The sequence below is a fragment of the Trachypithecus francoisi genome, unplaced genomic scaffold (genome assembly GCF_009764315.1).
Source record: "Trachypithecus francoisi isolate TF-2019V2 unplaced genomic scaffold, Tfra_2.0 Contig01461, whole genome shotgun sequence".
Taxonomy (NCBI): Eukaryota; Metazoa; Chordata; class Mammalia; order Primates; family Cercopithecidae; genus Trachypithecus; species Trachypithecus francoisi.
In genome coordinates, this window is record NW_022681433.1 from 1306580 (window position 1) to 1328280 (window position 21701).

General features: G+C 36.7%; 1 protein-coding gene across 7 annotated transcripts in view; it reads right to left on the bottom strand.

Annotated features, from left to right (window-relative positions):
• Positions 1–21701, bottom strand: part of DGKH (diacylglycerol kinase eta) — a 222378-nt gene that overhangs the window by 29835 nt on the left and 170842 nt on the right. For all 7 annotated transcript variants that reach the window (XM_033234140.1, XM_033234136.1, XM_033234141.1 and 4 more), the window contains 8 exons: positions 18353–18484; positions 14401–14518; positions 13307–13417; positions 13075–13171; positions 6885–6992; positions 4170–4283; positions 3777–3911; positions 2443–2606 (listed from right to left, as the gene is read on the bottom strand). In XM_033234140.1, coding sequence (XP_033090031.1) covers positions 2443–2606; positions 3777–3911; positions 4170–4283; positions 6885–6992; positions 13075–13171; positions 13307–13417; positions 14401–14518; positions 18353–18484 — 979 coding nt within the window. The remainder of the gene's footprint in view (positions 1–2442; positions 2607–3776; positions 3912–4169; positions 4284–6884; positions 6993–13074; positions 13172–13306; positions 13418–14400; positions 14519–18352; positions 18485–21701) is intronic.

A 21701-nucleotide genomic window follows, 5' to 3' on the forward strand; every position in this document is an offset into this window, starting at 1 on the left:
CTTCCAGGCAGCCCTCCTTCACTACCTCTGACTTCCTCTGTGTATCTAGAGAGTCTACTGTGTGCCTCATGTCAATACTTTGGCAACATTTCTCCCTCCTACTAATCTGTGAGCCAATTAAGTAGTGCTGTCAAATAATCATCTTGTATCCCCAGCCTAAAACAGTGCTTGGCCCACAGAAGAGGCTCAAAAATTGAGTATGTTTGCATAGTCAATGAATAAATTCTGAAAATAGACAAGTAAGCCTGATTTCTTTCTTTTTTTTTTTTTTTTGAGACGGAGTCTCGCTCTGTCGCCCGGGTTGGAGTGCAGTGGCCGGATCTCAGCTCACTGCAAGCTCCGCCTCCCGGGTTCACGCCATTCTCCTGCCTCAGCCTCCCAAGTAGCTGGGACTACAGGCACCCGCCACCTCGCCCAGCTAGTTTTTTGTATTTTTTAGTAGAGACGGGGTTTCACCGTGTTAGCCAGGATGGTCTTGATCTCCTGACCTCGTGATCCACCCGTCTCGGCCTCCCAAAGTGCTGGGATTACAGGCTTGAGCCACCGCGCCTGGCCAAGTAAGCCTGATTTCATCTGCAAAATTTAAAAACAGATGGGGAGCCAACTATGTTGACCAGAAGCAAGACTAGTCAACCTTTGCTTCCTTTTTACGATAAGATTATTTGGATGGTTCACAGGATGAAAACATGGAAGTATATTTTGGTTTCAAAAAAACACTGTAAATTAGAGGCCACAGAAGTTGTCTGTAGGATCTAAAAGAGATGTATTTACTCTAAAACTAACAACCCTATGGATAAGAAGCTGAGATGTACAATAATGCAGCTGTGTGGGTATAGCTGAGTAAATATTCATTTTCTCTTCCCTTTCTTCTGAGTTACCCAACATTTTGCAGTTATAAGACTTGATTCTAATTCTGATTGTTGGTCTAGCAGTAGGGGATGTGTGCCTTTTCTCTTCTGTCTCTAACATCTCATACATTCTAGCTATCTAATAAATATTAGAAGAGTAGAGTAAGGAATGGGAGGGGAGCAGATAGCAAATAGTAGAGAGGAGGAAAGATGTGAGTTAGCCCCTGAAACCATTGAACTTTGCTTTCCTTCTTTTCTTTTTCAACCTTTTTATCAGTGACCAGATGAACATTGGGAAGAATCTAAAGTTACTGTGTACAGAGCACTCAATATGCCAGACATGATGTGTGATGTCATTTGGCTGTGTCCCCACCCAAATCTCATCTTGCATTGTAGCTCCCATAATCCCTACATGTCGTGGGAGAGACCAGTGGGAGGTAACTGAATTATGGGGGTGAGTTTTTTCTGTACTGTTCTCGTGATAGTGACTAAGTCTCACAAGATCTGATGGCTCTATAAAGGGCAGTTCCCTTGCACACACTCTCTTGCCTGCTGCCATGTAAGACGTGCCTTTGCTCCTCCTTTGCCTGCTGCCATGATTATGAGGCCTCCCCAGACATGTGGAACTGTGAGTCTACTACACCTCTTTTTATTTTTTCTTTTTTTGGAGATGGAATCTCACTCTGTCATCCAGGCTGCAGTGCAGTGGCATGATCTTGGCTCACTGCAACTTCCACCACTCAGGTTCAAGTGATCCTCCTGCCTCAGCCTCCCAAGAAGCTGGGACTGTAGGTGCCCACCACCACAGCCAGCAAATTTTTATATTTTTAGTAGAGACAGGGTTTCACCATGTTGGCTAGGCTGGCCTCGAACTTCTGACCTCAAGTGATCCACCTGCCTCAGCCTCCCAAAGTGTTGGGATTATAGGAGTGAGCCACTGTGCCTGGGTTTAAACCCGTTTTTCTTTATAAATTACCCAGTCTCAGGTACTTCTTCATAGCCATATGAAAATGGACTAATACAATGTGCTTATAGCACTCACTCCTAGAGTCTCATTTAATCCTCACACACCCTTGTGAAACAGCTCTTATTAACCCCATTTGGTAGATAAGACTCAAGTGAAGAGGAAATAAGATACAGGCCTATGGTCCCTCCTCCCCTCTGAAGTTTTCCCTGGTCATAGTGATTTTTATTTGTTTAATACTCATAGGACTTGTGTTTTATCTCCTTTCTGTCTATTGAAATTAATTTATGTGTGGTCTCAAAATCTCTCTAATATCTTGTCTGAAACTGCTTTTTGAAGTCTGTTTATTCTTTTTGCTCCTGATTCTCCTCTGGAACAGGATTAATATTTAGACTTCCCTCTCCATTCCATAAACATTTAATTAGTAATTAGAAGGCAACATGTAAGTGGGCAGTATAAAGACTCTATATAAAATGGAGAAATAAGCAATAATGGAAAGAGTGGTATGCGAAGAAGAGTAATTGCATCTCTTTTTGATACCCTCACTAAAACAATGTGTTAAGATTAAAAAAACAAAAATTGGCTGAGACCAGAGTTCCCGCAGCCTGAAAAGCCAGCAGAGCCCCCTACCTAGTAATGAGCTCCTCTGCAGCCTGGGAGCACAGCTGCATCTGCGACACCTCTTCCGTTGCTAAGTCAATGGCGTGATGGATGTACAAATGGGTTCGGAGAACTGGTTTACCAGAATCACACTTCTGCTTATCTTCCCAAGATTTCAGAGTGCTCTCAAAGGCCTATTTAAAATCAATATTGTAATGAATTGTTAGTTTTGAACTCAGAGGTCCAAGTAAATGTGTACTTTAATAAAACTACAATTGCTTTTTCTCTAATGACTCCTCAAATAAATCACAAGTATAAAAAAGACATTTCAAACTTTTCCAATGTACTGCAACACATGAAAAGTAGTGCAGTCCATGATCATGAATACATCATTTAAAAGTTAAAGAAGAGATTAGGTCAAGGCGGGATGATCACTTCAGGCCTGGAGTTGGAGACCAGCCTGGGCAACATACTGAGACCTCATCTCTACAAAAAAGAATTTTTTTAAAAAAAATTAGCTGGGCTGAGGTAGAAGGATTGCTTGAGCCCAGGAGTTTAAGGTTGTGGTGAGCTATGATCGTACCACTGGACTTCAGCATGTGCAATGAAGCAGGACTGTTTCAAAACAAAAGCAAAAAAACAAAAACAAACAAAAAAAAGATTTCATGCTTCAATCTTTACTATTGCTTCAATTTATTCTTTAATCTTTACTATTTTATATATACTAGATGGGGCAAATATTAGCAGTCTTCTTTGATAAAGATTGACCTTAATTAAAAACACACATTCTGCGAAAAAGAAAATAATAGAGACAGTAAAAAAAAAAAAAAAAAAAAAAAATCAATGATTGCCCGGAGTAAGGGTAAGGGAGGGAGGGATGAATAGGTAAACCACAAGGAATTTTTAGGGCAGTGAAATAATTTTGTATGATACTGCAATGGTGAATACAAGTGATTATATCTTTGTCCAAACCCACAGATGTACAACTCAAAGAGTGATGGAAACTATGGACTTTAGTTAATAATAACCAATTGGTATTGACTCAGCAGTTGTAACAGATGTGCCACACTTACGCAAGATGTTAGTAGGGGAGTTTACATGTGTAGGGAAGAAGGGGGAGGAGGAAGTAGATAGGAACATAATTCGAATTCTCTTTACTTTCTGCCCAGTGTTTCTGTAAATCTAAAATGGCTCTAAAAAATAAACTCCTAATGAAATAAATATTTGTTCATATTTCAAACCACCAAGACTTAAATGTCAGATTTAACAGACAATTGAAATGTTTTAGTTTTCTATTTTTTCATAACAATTTCAGAGTCTTTAAAAACCTGACATTATTCTAGAAGAATGTTTTTGTTACATACTCGGTCCCTTGTTAGCATTTGTGCTCTGTTTTTGTGCACAATTTTGATAATCCCTGGAGGCTGAACCCATGCTTCACCATCCACTTGCACTGGGACTCCTTCATCACCAAATATAGTGATTTTTACTGTACGGCACTGAAATAAAACAAATTATTTTAGAGTATGAATCATTCGGAGAAAATGACACTAAATCTATATGTAGGCTTGAGTATTAGACTATTCTACAGAATAGAATATTATGCTTCATCACTTATAAATGACATGGTAAAAACTGATATGACAACGAAGTCTGAATATTATAGATGAATATCCAGTGTAGGAGTCATTTAGAATAGATTCCCTCAACCCTCCTTAGCCCAAGAAGTGCAGTCAGGTTTGATGAGAGAAACCAACCTGGGCTATTCGATGATGCTGCAGTTTAATGACCCTTGAAACTGCCATTTGCATGCTATCAAATATTGCTACAACTTCCAGGATCTTGTCATCAAATGACGGTGCAGCAAATATCTGAAAGGAAAAACTACATTGCACTTCTACTGAATGTTTAGGGGAAGAGCACATCAAGCAATGTAAACTGCTATATATATATATATATATACACACACACACACACATATATATATTTATTTTAGTAATTTTAATATCTTTAATAATATATTTAAGTAAATATTATTAGGAAATAATCCAATAAAAAAAATCCCCCAAGATGACTTACAATAAACATAACTTTAAAAAGGGTTTTCAAACATACATGGATATACTACTCATATCTCTCATTAAGCTACTCTTTAGACCAGTTAACTAATATATTTCTAAATGAGTCATCTTGGAATAAAACATGTTAAATACATGTTCATACGTAATTCAAATGTGTTAATAAGATGATACATGTAAGTTTTGGAAATCGAAAAAAAACTAGACAGCTGATACAGTTTCATAGAAAAGGTGATATAGTTTCATGAGGTTAAAGTTAATGAAGATGCAAATTATGATCCAGTTCACTTGATATGTTCTAAGGGAAATCTTTCAAGGTTTTACAAGCAATATACATATGTGCTTTATATTTTAATACAAAACTTTTGAGGGAACTTGAGAGTATGCAAATAGAAACCTCAGAGGATAAAAATTATGTAGACTTATTTTGTCTTTACATTAGATGTATTTTCACAAAATTAATTTACTCTAAAATTTTATATGTAGGCTGTATTACCTTATCATTTTTACTCTCTCTTTTACCATATCATAAATAATATGCATCTGAAACAATTTTCAGTATGAAGTAGTAAGCTAATTAAAACTTTCACTGAAAATATCAGGACACAAAATTGCTAACATTGATGATTTCTTGTAATTTTTTTATTATACTGCCTGAATTTAAACCCTGTCTCTGCTAGTACTAACTGGAAACTTTGCCTTAGACTCTTCAGTGGTAAAAATCAAATAAGCAATGTGGATATTAAATAATGAATGTGAAGCTCTTAGAACGTTGTCGGACTACCTAGTAGGTGTTCAAGGAATGTTGGCTTTATTTATCTTAATCTCACTGATTTCTCCTCACAATATTTCTTCAAAATACTGAATAGTGACAAGCAGACAAAAGATGTTTTTATACTCAAATAGGACTGGAATATATTTATGTTATGAAAATTACAAATACTTTGCAATTGATCTTATACTTTAATCCCTACGTGTCCATTTAAGATCTTTGAGAAAAACAGATCAGTAGGAACCATTATATCGTTGTATCATAAACTGAAAATCAATGGATGTGACTCTTCAAATAAAGACTGTGATAACACTTCTCATTTTTACTGATATATATATACTTTAATAATTGTGCCCTCTCTTTCATTCTTTTCACAACAATTAGATTTGTAAGGTTGTGTTTTCTTCTTTTTTTAATATAGAAAAGTATGAAAAGAAAAACAAAAATAGCCCTAAACCCGACTGGCCAAATTAGTCCTCTTGCTATTTCTGAAAATAAAAAAATATATACACACACAAGTTTAGAAAATTAAAAGTACTGAGGCTGGATGCAGTGCCTCATCCCTGTAATCCTAGCACTTTGGGAGGCCGAGGTGGGTGGATCACCTGAGGTCAGGAGTTCGAGACCACCCTGGCTAACACAGTGAAACTAAATGCAAAAATTAGCCAGGTGTAGTGGTGCATGCCTATAGTCCCAGCTGCCCAGGAGGCTGACGTTGCAGTGACCCGAGATTGTGCCACTGCACTCCAGCCTGAGCGACAGAGTGAGAATCTGTCTCAAAAAAAAAAAAAGAAAGAAAATTAAAAGTACCAAAAGGTATTGTTGTAGACAGAATAATGCCCCCTCTCTGCCCCCTAAAATGTCCATGTCCTAATTCCCCAAACCCGTGAATCTGTTATCTTACATAGCAAAAGGAACTCTGCAGCTGGGATTAAATAAACAGCCTTGAGATGGGGATGATCCTGGGTGATCTAGGTGGGCCCAATGTAATCACAGTGGTCATTAAAAGTGGAAGAGGGAGCAGCAGAGATCAGAGAGATGCCATGTGAGAAGGATTCAACCTGCCTTTGCTGGCTTTGAAGATGGAGGGGAATGTGGGCAGCCTCTAGATGCTCCAAAGACAGGGAAATAGAGTCTCCCCTAGAGCCTCCGGAAGGCAACAGCCCAGCTGACACCTTGATTTTAGCCCAGTAAGACTGTGCCAGTCTCCCATCATATACAACCGTAAGATGATAAATGTGTGTGAGGTGGCTAAATTTGTGTTAACTTGTTATAGCAGCGATAGAAAACAGATGCAGGTATAAAATTAAAAAGTAAAATCTTCCCTTCCTTATTTCATAAATCTACTTTCCAAAAGCACATCATTTAATGTTCTTCCAGAAAATGGTGACATCCATCCCAAGACACGGATATCTGTATCTTCAACATGAGAAAAGTTAGAGGACATCCACAAGAGACTGTTACAATAAAATCCTAAATAAATCTATTCCATGCCTCACTTTCCCAATGCAAAATACTTAACATGAAATTAAATTACTATTCAATAGCACATTTAAAAAAGCCAATTATTCCAGTGATATAATTATTTTTGAGGAAACCAACTATTTATTCCCATTACTTACATCATCCTCTTTAGTTCCACCCCAAAAGTTAGTGCCTCCAGCATAGCTGGGAATGTTCAACACGGCTATGCCTTGCAAGCTGGGAAGAGGAATATACTGCCCATCACACTGTAAGGTAAACAAAAAAAAAAGTAGAGATTTGATAAAAAGAGCAGAACCACTAGTTTGGAAGATACTAAAACACTAAAGATGAAGGACAATGGAGCAGAGTGTGTTGGTAATGTCTGCTCTCTACACGTTACCAAATCATTTATCTTATTTTTTAATTTAAAAACATTTGAAGTATAAATAACTATAGCAGAAGTTATCACAAAAAACTGATTTTTAAAAAAATGTTTTACCTCTTTCCTCCAAAACCAGGCAGTCCTTTTCTCAAGTCATTTTCAGGCCTCTTATATACTTTCACCTGCATTGTGGTCCTCTATGGACGTATTTTAAGCACCGTTTTGAAAGCAGGCTGGGTAAGAGCAAGTTGATCCTAACCATCTCACTTAGCCCTTCTCACAGTCCCTCATACATTGCTGGGGCTCTACAACCACCTGGGGAATGGTGAAACTCAAAGCTGAGTACTTCAAGTAGTCAGAGCCAAAGTCAAGCAAAAATATATGCATCTCGGAAAGCTCCTTACAGTCCTTACTTTCTCATTAATCACTTTAATGAAAAGTAAATTACCATGTAAATGATAAACAAGGATATGGCTGGTGAAGGGATGTGAACACATTCTTACTGAGTAGAAGCAGAACTGTTACCTTCTCTCATAAACATTGTTTCTTAAATTAATTTCAATTAATGCTGTTTATTCTATTAACTCTTAAATAAAGCCTAGTTGGCTATTAAGGAGACAATCAGTTATGAAACTAATTTTTTAAACATTACTCAAGAAAATGATCATAATTATGTTACATACATTTTATGAGGATCATACTTATTATTTTAATTAACATTTAAACCAAACCACTTGACATTTTTTTAAGTGAACATTTAAATCCAGTGGAAATGTTTAAGCCTTCATTTTAAAAGAGAAGAGCTTGTAGATGTCACACCTACAATGGATGCTATATTTTCATTAAATACTTCTTATATTAAAAATAATTAACATAGCTTCTTAAAAATTACATTTTAACGCCCAGTAAAAATGATTTCCCAACAGAAAGAAATTAACTGTATTTCTGAGACTGTGAGAGAATAATTTGTTCTAGGGTAGAAACCAAGGTGAGGGGAAGAATTTCTGTAACGGGACATCTCATTAAAAAGAGCATTAAGTCCCACTGGTCTGGGATGGTTTGGGTTTAGGGAAGATGGAAGGAAAAGGTCTCAATGTCAAGAGTACCAATATTTTCTTTAATGTCTATTCAGTAGTGAGGTTCTGATTCCCCACGTAAACTGGTGAAAATCCAGGGCAGAGACCAGCAAACATCTGGAAATTGTTACAGCTGGTCCAAGATGACCTCGTAAGAGACTTCTCTGCTCTGTGAATCTGAGGATGGGGAAGAATAAGAGTGTAATGGGGGCGTATAGGAGGTTAATCTCATCCCAAAGTACTGCAAAAAAAATTCACCATCAGAATCACACAGAACACAAATTGTATTTGATAATTCAGCCAAAGTCAGTTCTTGGGAAGACCTCAGGGTTACTGGCTTATTGGAATGGTGTAATGGATGAAGGCCAGGATTGGCTGATTTACCTTCACGGGCATTTTTCACAATTCCTTTTTTTCTTTTTCATGAAAACACAGTGTTGACCATTAGCAGGTTTAGCTTTTCACATTCAAAGCTCCATGCACCTGCGGGTGTGTCTGGCACATAATTGGTGCTCAATGTATATTTGTTCAATGAATAAATATGAAATACTTAACAGAATAATAACTTTTTCTCAACTCAATACATTAAACATATATCTTTTTGTGCTTTAGAAAAAGCTGCTTTAAATCATGACTAACAAAGAAAATGGGGAAAAATACTATCTGTAAATATAAAAGAAATATTTTAAAAAGATTTTCCAAATGGATGCACTTTATTTGCAAACATGGTATGGAAAACAATGAACATTTTCAGAAGGAAGTACCAAGTGTAGTGCTGAACTGAACATACATATATTAAGCAACACACCTAAATCTAACTGATTAATGTCCATTTCATAGAGTCTCATAGGAAAAATATGAGGAATACAGATTCAACAAATTAACAAATTCACATGATTCAAAAGTTTCTTAAATCCAGGAAAAACTTCAGGAGTGTTAAACTTTTAAAAAATATTTCCAAGAGCCCCAAATATCCTTTATTTTTATTTATTCTTTTTGAGAGATGGGGTCTTGCTCTGTCGCCCAGGCTGGCAAGTAGTGGTGCCATCACAGCTTACTGCAGTCATGAACTCCTGGGCTCAAACAATCCTCCTGCCTCAGGCTTCCAAGTAGCTGGGATTACAGGTGCACACCACCAGAGCTGGCCCTCTAGCCATCCCATGTTTCTATTTGTGGTTCATGATGTTGCAAAATGCTACAAAACTGCAGCTACATATTTTTTCTTATTAGTGTCTGTTTTCTCTGCTCCTTTCACTGGACAATCATACGGAGGGAAGATGGTGGAGCTGGATTGAATTCTGTCACTTAGTATTTGGGTAAGTCCCTTAAGCTTTCAGAGCTTTGCTTTGCTCATCTGTAAAATGGGCTAACAATTCTTAGCACACAGTGAGGCCAATGAGATAAGGTTAAGAAAAGCACCTAAGAACACACGTGGGAAGTCAGTAAATTTCCTTCTGCAGTTATAATTACAAATTGTCTTATGGAAAAAACACGATTTGAAATGTTGGCTCTTCCAGTTATCAGCTGTTTGAACTTAAGCAATGCCTTTACTCTTTGAACTGAATAATATCTACCTCATGAGTTGTTAAGAATTAAAGGTGATATGTAGAAGGCATATAGTAAACTTCATTCAAAATGATTTAAAAAGTAGTTACAACTAGTTATTACTGAAATGAATTAAACAAAGATAGAACTTACTGTTAATATAATAAACTAAATTTATTTTGGTTTTTAAAAAGATACAGATTATGGGAAGATTTGAAATAACTAAATATGTGAATTAGACAACTATTTGTTCTCAATCACATATTTCATTATAGCCTACAGATGAAGACTATTTTTTAAAGTTATTTGTTTTTCTTCACGTATCTTAGTACTTACAGGATTTGAAACAATATATAATTATTATTTCAGTTAACAAATACAACAGGTTGCTTGACCCATGTAAATTAGGTATATTATGGGCAAAAAAGTCATCCTTCTTACGAAAAATGTTTGAAATTTTAATACAATTCTTCCATTTACATGTGAAAGGTGTTTCTACTCTAAAAGTAGCAAAATATGATACTGCAATGTTATTTCACATTTCTGGAATTCCCAGCATTGTCAAAAGGATTCTGAATCTCACTCCAGATTTCTCAAAGTTGGGTATATATCAGAATCACTGATAATGTGGCTTGGGAAACAAAGTTTGTATTTGTACAGTTCGTTTCTATTTACACTGTGATTTACAGTACCTTAGGCTCACTTATTTATGATTTGCACAAAATCATTATTTTATCAATTTCATGTATAGGGAAACCAAGGTCAAAGTCTTTGTTCTGCACAAATTTAAAGTTAGGACATGAAGTCAGTCTTGTTCCGTATCCACAACATAATATGGAAAGGAAAACTTAGCTGAGGAAAAAGGTAAGAGTAAAAAGCAAAAAGAAGGGCCACTGGTGAAGGCATCTCTCCGAAAAGAGCCTCCCAAAGTGTGGGTCTCCCTTTTCCACCTTTATCCCGAGTGAACCATCATCAGATACGTGAATTTTTAGACAACAGGCCTTCCACCGTCCTTAGAAGTAGAACGTATCTTTTCGATTTACTTTATTATTATTGTTTTTTGTTAACTATGGCAAAGAATGCTCTACTTTGTCTACTTTATTTTTATGTATATTAACATGTTTTAATTTATCTTGTTTTACTCATTTTATTTACCTTTTTTATCATTTAACATATACATCTACATTAAGTGTTCTTAACTTAAGGTTCAGAAACCAGGAGTCCATGGATAGATTCAGGCGATTTATTAACTTCCTGGTAAAAATCCGTATCTTTATGTTCACTAACCTCTGAAGTTTAGCATTGCCCTCAATTATAAATGTAGGGGAAAAAAGGCATTAGTAACACATGTGATTCCATCATCAATAGAAATGAGACATTTTTATATTACATTATAGATGTTTCAGATACCTTGTAATATAAGTTCATCATTACTTTGAAGTTATGGTATATATTAGACATGCCATTAGATTTTTGTTTGATACAGTAACGATGAAACACATATATTATTCTTTAGAAACATAAAAATATGTTGTTAATTTATTTTAATATTATTGGTAAATCTTCTTTTGTAAGTCTATATTTCATATAATGCATTTGAAAACAATATTCTGAGAAGAGGTCTTTATTTTCACCAGAATGCCAAAGGTATCTACAACTCAAAAAAGATTAAGAACCTTTTAAAAAGGAGAGTACAAAACAGCTGTGTAAATAAGGTATCTTGTTCAAAATTTAGACCACCAGTAGAAGAGGTTACTAATCCTATTTCTGAAGAGCTGAGGCTCTTCCAGGAACTAAGACCATCCAGCCATTCAGATCCAGCTAGTTTTTCAACCCTTAAAGACAGCTGGCTATGCTTGATCACAGCACTTAATGAATTATGCTAAAGTGATCACTTAGCCATCCATTTCCCCCTCAAAACAGGGCCAGTACTGTGCTAAACACTGGGGATAACAAAGATAAAAACAACCTCCTGTGTGTCCTTGAGTGTGGCCAGGCTGTGCACGGTGGGGCACACCTGTAATCCCAGCACTTTGGAAGGCTGAGGTGGGTGGACCACGAGGTCAAGAGATGAAAACCATCCTGGCAAACACGGTGAAACCCCATCTACACTAAAAATACAAAAATTAGCTGGGAGTGGTAGCACATGCCTGTAGTTCCAGCTACTTGGAAGGCTGAGGCAGGAGAATCACTTGAACCCAGGAGGCGGAGGTTGCAGTGAGCCAAGATCACGCCACTACACTGCAGCTTGGGCAACAGAGCGAGACTCCGTCAAAAAAAAAAAAAAAAGAGTGTGGCCAACCAGGGTATATGAAGAAGAAAAGGAATGATTACATGATTAGTAGGGCACCTAAGCTGGCCTGGGCATGGGGTGTCAAGGATAGCATTTACAAAATGTGAACCTTCCTGATTTTGTAGCTTTTTATTCAGTAAGTCTATCTTAATCTTAGAAGCAATAATAAATCAAACCAGCTGATCATACAGCTGTATGTTTAGAGTGAAAAGTATAACAGGCTCATCTTGACTAGGAAATATAGTTGATAAAGAATGAGCTACAGACACCTCATTAGTCAACACTGCAGTGTTTGGATAATACCCCAAATAATAATGCTCTGTTTATTTTGTTGAGTTGTAGACTTAAGATTTTATAATTCTGTATATGTATGATATGCTTTAATTAAAAATATATAGTTATAAAAAGATACAAGATAGGGAAGACATGTCCATCAGCATCAACAGTGAGTACTGGATCAAAGGTAAAAGAAAATAAAATTCACAAAAATTAATATTCTTTTCAGAGCCATATCCCCAGCCTTGTTGTTTCTGTTGTTGGAAGAGATAAAATAACTTTTTCTGTCCTTAATTTCCTATTAGTAAAAAACAGTAAAACATTTAAATGCTCAAAATCTCTTTTAATTTTACTTGTTGTTAGCAATAATTGGAGCAAAAAATAAATGTACATTTAAATTAAAAGATTCTATTTACTTCAAATGTTATTTTCAGGGATTTGCAAAACTTTGGTTATTACAGAATTGGGTCAGAATTTGGAAGCTTAAATCCATTAAAAACCCTCTGCTATAAATGTGCTCCCTTGGCTCCACTTTTACATGGGGCACCACAACTCCAGAGTAGCCCCAATTTCAGGGACTAATGATGATGATAATTAAGTGTGTCATTCATATCCTGTGTATATACTTCCTTTAGTACAAAGTTGATAATCACATTCATTTTTCCCTTGTGTATTTATTTAATCACTAATCAAAATGCATTTAGGTCAAATTAGCTCCAAGATGATTTTTTTTAAGTTAGCTAATATGAAATATCTTTACTTGAAGATGAACTTACCTCAAGTTGAACCCTTTGTTCTAAATTCTTGTACGACCTCTGTAATAACTCCCGGGTTCCAAGGACTCCATACCACATCAAGTTTTTAGTTCGGCTCCTGAAAATAAATATTGGCAGGCAATTTCAGGACATTTTATTTATTTACTCCTTAAAGGCAGAGCAAGCAAAAGAGATAATAAATGAAGAAAAAAGTACCTTTATGTAATAGCATTATTACTTTTACTAAAATTACCTGCATTTTTCAGGGTGCTCCTCTCTTTTATTATTAAATTCTAATGAAATTTTTGCATCTAATCCAATCCCAAAGTAATTGTTCATGACACATTTTTCTGAATATCCATCTCTATGATCATAGGGAAAAGTACATCAAAGTCAATTTCAGATTCATTACAACAGTTACAATTTATACACAAGACAGTACTTAAAACCATTTAAGTTTCCATTCCTTATAGCAGATTGTAAAACTTAGCACTAATCACTTCCTATTCCTACGTCACGTCTACAACCACAGGACATGTGTACAATTTCTGGTACATGTGACATAAAGGGATGGTGAGCAAGGCAAAACAGACACACAATTATGGTGTGATTTTCTCTAACTGTAACAAAATCTTGGTTCTATTTCTACATAAGTTCCTCACTACACAGAAAAATGCAGATGATTATGGGAAGGCCTCACAGTCAGGTGCCAATTCTCTCTCTCTTTTTTTTGCTTATCGTTAGAAAGTCTCCTCCACTTCTACGCTTAACGATGGACAAATATTTATTGAGCAAAAAAGTACTAGATCCAATCCATTCTTCTAGGTGTTTTGGAACATTTAAAATATGGTACTGTCCTTGAGGAATGTCATTACAGAAATGATATAACAAACGCAAAATTTAAAAAGGAAGTAAAAGAAAGTATATCTTGAACTGCCAAAAAATTGTAGGAGTCTTAAGAAGGGAAGAGATCAGTGTGGGCCAAAAGATTCCCAAAATAAGTAAACCTAGAAGCTGATGTGGAAAGATGACAGATCTGGCAAGACCGAGAAGAAAGGGAGGTAAAGGGAATAGCATCAGTTCTATTTATTGGTCCCTTCCTTTGCCAGAGGGTTGCTCTCAGAGAGAACGGGCCAGCTGGAAAAGGACCTACCTCAGGGACAGATCATGGAGACCACTGAATTTTAAAGGTCTCAATGTGCTCGGCATGATCAACTTTTGTAATTTTCCGATCATCCTTTTTTTACATGGGACCATATTTATTGTAATACGTGTAAAATGTTACAATTCATGTTGAAAAGAAACAAGAAGAACCCAAACAAAATATTTGCAAAAGCATTTTCTTACACGGAATCTGGATCCGGGTCAATAAATGGCGTGGCACCAAAAGGATCAATGTTTGCTAGTAACATTTTGTTGATAATTGAACTCCCAGCAATAGAGGCAGCCAGTCCTGCTCTTAAACCTGGACAGAAAAATAAATACAGATGGGATCACGTGTTAAGAAAAAAACAGAGAAAGAACCAGTCCATCCAGGCCTAATGTCAAATACCTTTTAAAAGCATGGTTTTCAGTGCCTACTCTTCTCATTAATCAAAATTAAGAACAAAGACATTTGTGAATACAAGGCTTTTGACACTTCCAAGGATCTATATGTCATCATAAAGAATTTTTTTTTTTTTTTTTTTTTTTTTTTTGAGGCAGAGTCTCGCTCTGTCGCCCGGACTGGAGTGCAGTGGCCAGATCTCAGCTCACTGCAAGCTCTGCCTCCCGGGTTTACGCCATTCTCCTGCCTCAGCCTCCCGAGTAGCTGGGACTACAGGCGCCGGCCACCTCGCCCGGCTAGTTTTTGTATTTTTAGTAGAGACGGAGTTTCACCGTGTTAGCCGGGATGGTCTCGATCTCCTGACCTCGTGATCCGCCCGTCTCGGCCTCCCAAAGTGCTGGGATTACAGGCTTGAGCCACCGCGCCCGGCCCATCATAAAGAATTAAGGAGAGGAGGACCTAGATAGGAATGGCTTTTTGACACTTTCCCATTTACCATCCCAATAATTCTATAACAAATAATTCTATAACAAATACATTTGACTTCCTTTGTTATAGCAAAGATGGTATTAAGTCTGTAAGGAATTTACAATAAAGGTGGAATTACCCAAAAAGTCATGGAGTTATCACTTCAATATTCTCAAATCATAGATAATGATACTCAATTTAAAATATTAAGAGATGTATTAAGGTGAAGACTCACTGTTAGTTTTAAGAATAAGTAGTAAAGTATTAAAGTAGGTATCTGTGCATTTTAGAAGAATATAGTATTAAATATAAAAAAGGAAGCCTCTATCTTACTTCAAATTTATTTCACCATGCTTTCCAACTAGTTTTCTAACTGTTATAGTATTCAAAGCTAATGATTTTTATGATCTACTCAACCCAATATGAAAGCTAGAAGCACTAAAGTCTGGAGAGGAGACAAACTAATAGGGACCTACAAGAACAAGGGAAACACTAGGAAATTGGAAAAACAAGTTCTTTCTTTTTCTTTTTCTTTTTTTTAGAGATGAGTCTCACTCTGTTACCTAGGCTGGAGTGCAATGGTGTGATCACAGCTCACTGCAGCCTCGATCTCCTGGGGTTCAAGCGATCCTCCCACCTCAGTCTCCCAAGTAGCTGGGACTACAGGCATGTGCCACCACGCCCAGCAAGTCCTTTCTTTAGCAAACATTTCTTTCCTCAGCACTATGCTCTTCTTAGGGAATTATTATCATTCATTATTTTAATGTTTAGGCAATTATCAAATACAATGAATTTTGTTCTTTTGTTTAATGACATAGTTTTGAATATACTGTGGCATATTTCTTTATGCCAATTTCCTTTATGTCTAAACAAGGAAATGAATGAAGAAAACAATACATTTAGTAAGCATAAAGAACAGTTTGGAGAGGTGAGAGCCACACTCCAGCTGCCCCAGAGGAAAGTGTTAATAACATCTTCCTTCCTTCCTCCTTCCCTCCCTCTCTTTCTTGTTTTTTGTTTTGTTTTGTTTTGCTTTGTTTTGTTTTTTGACAGAGTCTCACTCTGTTGCCCAGGCTGTAGTATAGTAGCATGATCTTGGATCACTGCAACCTCTGCCTCCCGGGTTCGAGGGATTCTCCTGCCTCAGCCTCCCAAGTAGCTAGGATTAAAGGGGTGTGCCAGCATGCCTGGCTAATTTTTGTATTTTTAGTAGAGACGGGGTTTCACCATGTTAGCCAGGTCTCAAATTCCTGACCTCAGGTGATCCGCCTGCCTTGGCCTCCCAAAGTACTGGGATTACAGCCGTGAGTGCCCAGCCAAGCCAAGTGTTAATATTTTCTAAGATGTTTCAGGGTTAGCCATATTCCTTTCAACTTTATTCCAGAGGGGTTATGCCAAGGTTCCTAGTTGGAATAGGAACACAGCTTCTAAATCTGAAGGCCTTTCCAGAACCAGTTTGTTCCAGACTGATCTTTCTTTTATTCTTTTAATATTTCCATTCTGATACAACTGATATATTATAAAATTAACCCTTTTAAAGTTTTTAGCTAATTCCGCTGTTTGTAATATATACACACAGTTGTGCAACCATCACTATTAATTCTAAAACCTTTTCATTTCCCTGCAAAGTAATGGTGCACCCACTAGCTGTTATTTTCCATTCCATCGATCACCCCACCTCCAGTTCCTTGGGAACCACGATCTACTTTCTGTCTCTATGGGTTATGCCTATTCTGCCCATTTCATACAAATGCAGTCATATTACATTTGGCTTCTATGTTCACTTTCCATAGTGTTTCTATATAGCATGTATCAGTGCTCCATTCTTTCTAATGGGTAGGTAATATTCCATGGTATGAATATATCACTTTTGTTTATCCATTCAACTGATGGATGTTTGGGTTGCTTCTACTTTGGGACGATTGTGAATCCTGCTATAAATAGTCATGTACAAGTTTTTGTGTAGACATGTATTTTCAATTCTCTTGGGTGTATACCTAGTAGTAAAATTGCTGGGTTACATGTAAACTCTATGTTTAACTTTTGGTGGGACTGTGAAACTATTCTTAAAACAGCTGCACCATCTTACATTCCTACCACCAATGTATGAAAGTTCTAATTTCTTCACTTCTTTGCCAATATTTGTTATCATCTGTCTATTTTGATCACAGTTATCCTAGTGGCATAAAGGGGCACCTCGTTATGGTTTTAATTTGCATTCCCCTGGTGACTAATGATGTTGAGCATCCTTTCGTGTATTTATTGGCTATTTGTGTATCTTCTTTGGGAAAATGCCTATTTATATTCCTTTCCCATTTTAAAAGTGAGATATTTACCTTTTTATTGTTGAATTTTAAGAGTTCTTTATATGTTCTAGATACTAGACCTTTATCAGATATATTATTTGTAAATTCTTAAGTTGTCATTTCACTTTCTCAATAGTGTCCTTTGAATCACAAAACTATTAATTTTGGTAAAGTCCAATTCATTTGTCTTTTGTGGTGTGTGCTTATCATATTGAAGAAATCATTGCCTAATCCAAAATTATGAATAATTTACATCAACGTTGTCTAAAAATGACTACAGAGAGTCTTACGGCTTAAAACCAAAAGGATTCCACAGAATACTGACTAAAAAACACCAAAAGGAAAGCTTAAGAAGTAGTAGAACATAACTTCAGACTTACTTTGGGAACTTAGTAAATGCAGATTCCTGGACTCCACTCCATAACTACCAAATCATAATTTCTCAGGGCAGGACCCAGAAACATGTGTGGTTTTTTTGTTGTTTGTTTGTTTTCTGAGATGGAGTCCCACTCTGTCTCCCAGCCTGGAGTGCAGTCGTGTGATCTCAGCTCACTGCAACCTCCACCTCCTGAGTTCAAGCAATTCTCCTGCCTCAGCCTCTTGAGTAGCTAGGATTACAGGGGTGTACCACCACACCCAGCTAATTTTTTTGTATTTTTAGTAGAGACAGGGTTTCACCATGTTGGCCAGGCTTGTCTCAAACTCCTGACCTTGTGATCTCCCCATCTTGGCCTCCCAAAGTGCTATGATTATAGGCGTGAGCCACTGCGCCCGGCCAAAACATGTGTTTTAATACTTTCTAGGCAACTGTTATACAGGGAAGAATCTAAGGACCTAGATTCTGACTGAAAGTATAACAAGAACAGTCTACTAAAAGAACATTTATCTTTAAGAACATGTTTCCACAGTAATGGAAATAAATACTTAACATTTTCACAGAAATACTGAAAAATACACAATGTTTCAGAATCTGTACTACCTGGGCAGATTATTCTGGTATTGAGCACAGGGAGGTTTTCTTTGCTGGCTGCCACAGCTGGACCAGAGACAGAATCAGTTTGGGAATGGCCATGACTTGCCCGGGCATCTGGAGACCGAGGTGTAGTCTTAACTGTTGGCAAAAAGTCCAGATTAAAAAGAGATAATGATAAAGCTATAAAAATAAGCAAGTTCCTATAAATTTAAAACATAAAATTATGTTTAAATCAATCAGTAGAAATGAAAATATTATGCATAGCTGTTGTTTACATTTTCTTGAGACTTAAATGGAGGGAATCAGAAGTCTTGATTCCTCATCTCAAATAGAAAATCAGTAGAAATAGATGTCTACCACAATTAAAGGTAACTAATACTCATAATTTGAATATGATCAACTCACACTTAAAGATAAATGAAACTTTTGAAGTCTGATTATTTTTGAAATTGAAACATGTGTTATAATGAACCCTACCCATGTAATCCTTTTCTCATAAATATCAAGTGAATGATCAAATTTAATTAATGTAATTCCCAGAGCAAACACATGAAACATGATTTAACATTGTCTTCAATAAATGGAAGAGGCCAGGTGTGGTGGCTCATGCCTGTAATCCCACAGCTTTGAGAGGCTGAGGCGGGAGGATCGCTTGAGGTCAGGAATTGAAGACCAGACTGGGCAACAAAGCAAGACCCTGTCTCTACAAAAATATTAGCCAGGCATGGTGGCATGCACCTGTAGTCCCTGTTACCTGTGAGGCTGAGGCTGGAGTGATCACATGAGCCCAGAAGTTTGAGGTTGCAGTGAGCTATGATCACACCACTGTACTCCAGCCTGGGTGACAGAATAAGACTCTGTCTCATAAATAAACAAATAAATGGAAGAAAAATAGCATCTATCTTCAAGTGAAATGAACATGTTTTTCCTGTACTTCTCAATTATTTATTCAAAATGATGATTTGCCCAAACAGTTCTATCATATTCCTGCAAAAGCTCAATACATGTAAAAAATTATTCTAAAATATAATTACTCTCAAAGTAAACACCAAAAAGAAAGATTTAACTCTAAACTGAGGCAAGTTAATGCAGAGTAAATGGTACCTTTAACCAATTTTGGAGTTACTGGTAGGTATTTTTAAGAAACAGTAATTCTCGGGAGGCCGAGACGGGCGGATCACGAGGTCAGGAGATCTAGACCATCCTGGCTAACATGGTGATACCCCATCTCTACTAAAAAAGTACAAAAAAAAAAAAAACTAGCCGGGCGAGGTGGTGGGCGCCTGTAGTCCCAGCTACTCAGAAGGCTGAGGCAGGAGAATGGCGTAAACCCGGGAGGCGGAGCTTGCAGTGAGCTGAGATCCGGCCACTGCACTCCAGCCCGGGCGACAGCGAGACTCCATCTCAAAAAAAAAAGAAACAGTAATTCTCAAACTCAATTTTAAAATACTCTAAAACTTAATTATCTTCACTCTCCTTAAAACTAATTACAAGCTAACTATATTAATTTTACACTCTATTCTCTCATTCAAAACCAGTCCCATTGCAGTAAAGTAACAGAACAGCCACCCCTTTTTAAAATAGATAGGACTCCTGGGCTAATTTCTCATAAAAACAACTTTTTGATGTTCTACTCTGACAAAAAGCAGGGAGTGTACTAATGACTAAGACTGATGTTCCATTACAGGTAACTAAATTAATGTTTTCTGGTTCTTCTTAAATAAATAATCTCATCAATCATATTAATATACTGTCTCACATCTCAGACATATGAATTATTACATGACACAATAAATGTGCCTCAAAAAGTAGTATTTCATATACTTCTACTTCCACTATTGCTACTGATTTCCAACAAGTCAGATTACTAGCCAAAATAAAGACCAAATACTGTACCATTAAAGACTTTTCTAAATCTGCGTCTATTTCAGTATTAACATTTACAGCACTACATTTGTATTTTTGAGTTTCCTTTATAGGCCACAATGGGAGTGTCAAGTTTAAGAGTATGGTAAGGTGGGATGATAACCAGTTGGAAAACCATTAAATAAGCTTTGACAAACCAATCCTAACAGCCATCATCTTAGGAGGAATTATCAGTGTATAGTAAGGATGCCATTGTCAGCTCTGCTTTAATCAATGCTTCCTAATAGATGAAAACATCTAAGCCCTGCTTATCAAATTCACAGATGGAATAAACTTAAGATGATAGAATCAAGCTTCACAAGACTTCACAGGATGAAATAATAGATCTAAATAAAAAAGATAAAAGTTCATTGGGATGAGTATAGACTACTATAATCAGGTTTTAAAAAAGAGAAGTCTTGGGTCATCTTTGTAACATCAAAAATGTCCTGAATGAGTAGTGTACGAGTACCAATGTGCTAATACACCACAGAAAATATCTGAAGAATTTTGTTTAAAAGAGTGCATCACATTTTAAGATAAACATTGATCAAATGGGTGCAACCAGAAAAACAAAAGGTTTAAAATCATCAATTTAAAAACTGGTAGAGAAATTTTAGGGCCGATCATCTGGAAAAGAAGATGTAAGGTGACAGAAGGTCTGATGCCACCAAAGCTGTTTTTGGTATCATTTAAGGGTGGCCACATGAAGAAGAAAAAGAAAGAAGAAGAATAAAGAAGAAAGAAAAGAGGAAGAGGAAAAAGAAAGAAGGGAGGAGGAGGAGGAAGAGGAGAAATAACTCCAAAGGCAGAGTCCTCTTTGATATAGTGAAATGTATATGTAATTGCTCCTTAAACTAACCATAAGCACTACATAAAGGCCAGTAGTTGTTACTGTCAAACTATCATTCATAAAACCTAATCATGACTGTAATCATGGGTAGAAATTTAAGGGAGAAAATAGAAAGCTCAATATAAAAAATGACTTTCTAACAATTAGAGCTGACCATAAGAGTGGGGTGTATTGAAAGTGAGTGGTCCTAAGGCTCGTGGCCATCTGCTTCAAGGGTCCTAGAACATGCCTGCATTGGGTTGTATGCTGAACCTCACATGTGAGGTCCATGAGGTCTGATTTCAAAGTCTTTAAGAGTCTCAGGTACAACGAAATATTCTCTCACAGTTAATGTAATTAGTGGCAGCAGCAGCAGCAGCAGTAGCAATAAAAATAACAACAATAAAGATGACAGTGAACACGCAGACAGCACTATCTACCAGACACTATTCTAGGTACTTTACGTACAGTAACTTTTCAACCTTCGCAACAACCCAATGAAGTAGGTAGATTATTATCCTCACATTAGAGATGAGAAAACCACAGGGAGGTTAAGAAATTTGCCCAAGTTTATTTTATTTTATTTATTTTTTTTTGAGACGGAGTCTCGCTCTGTCA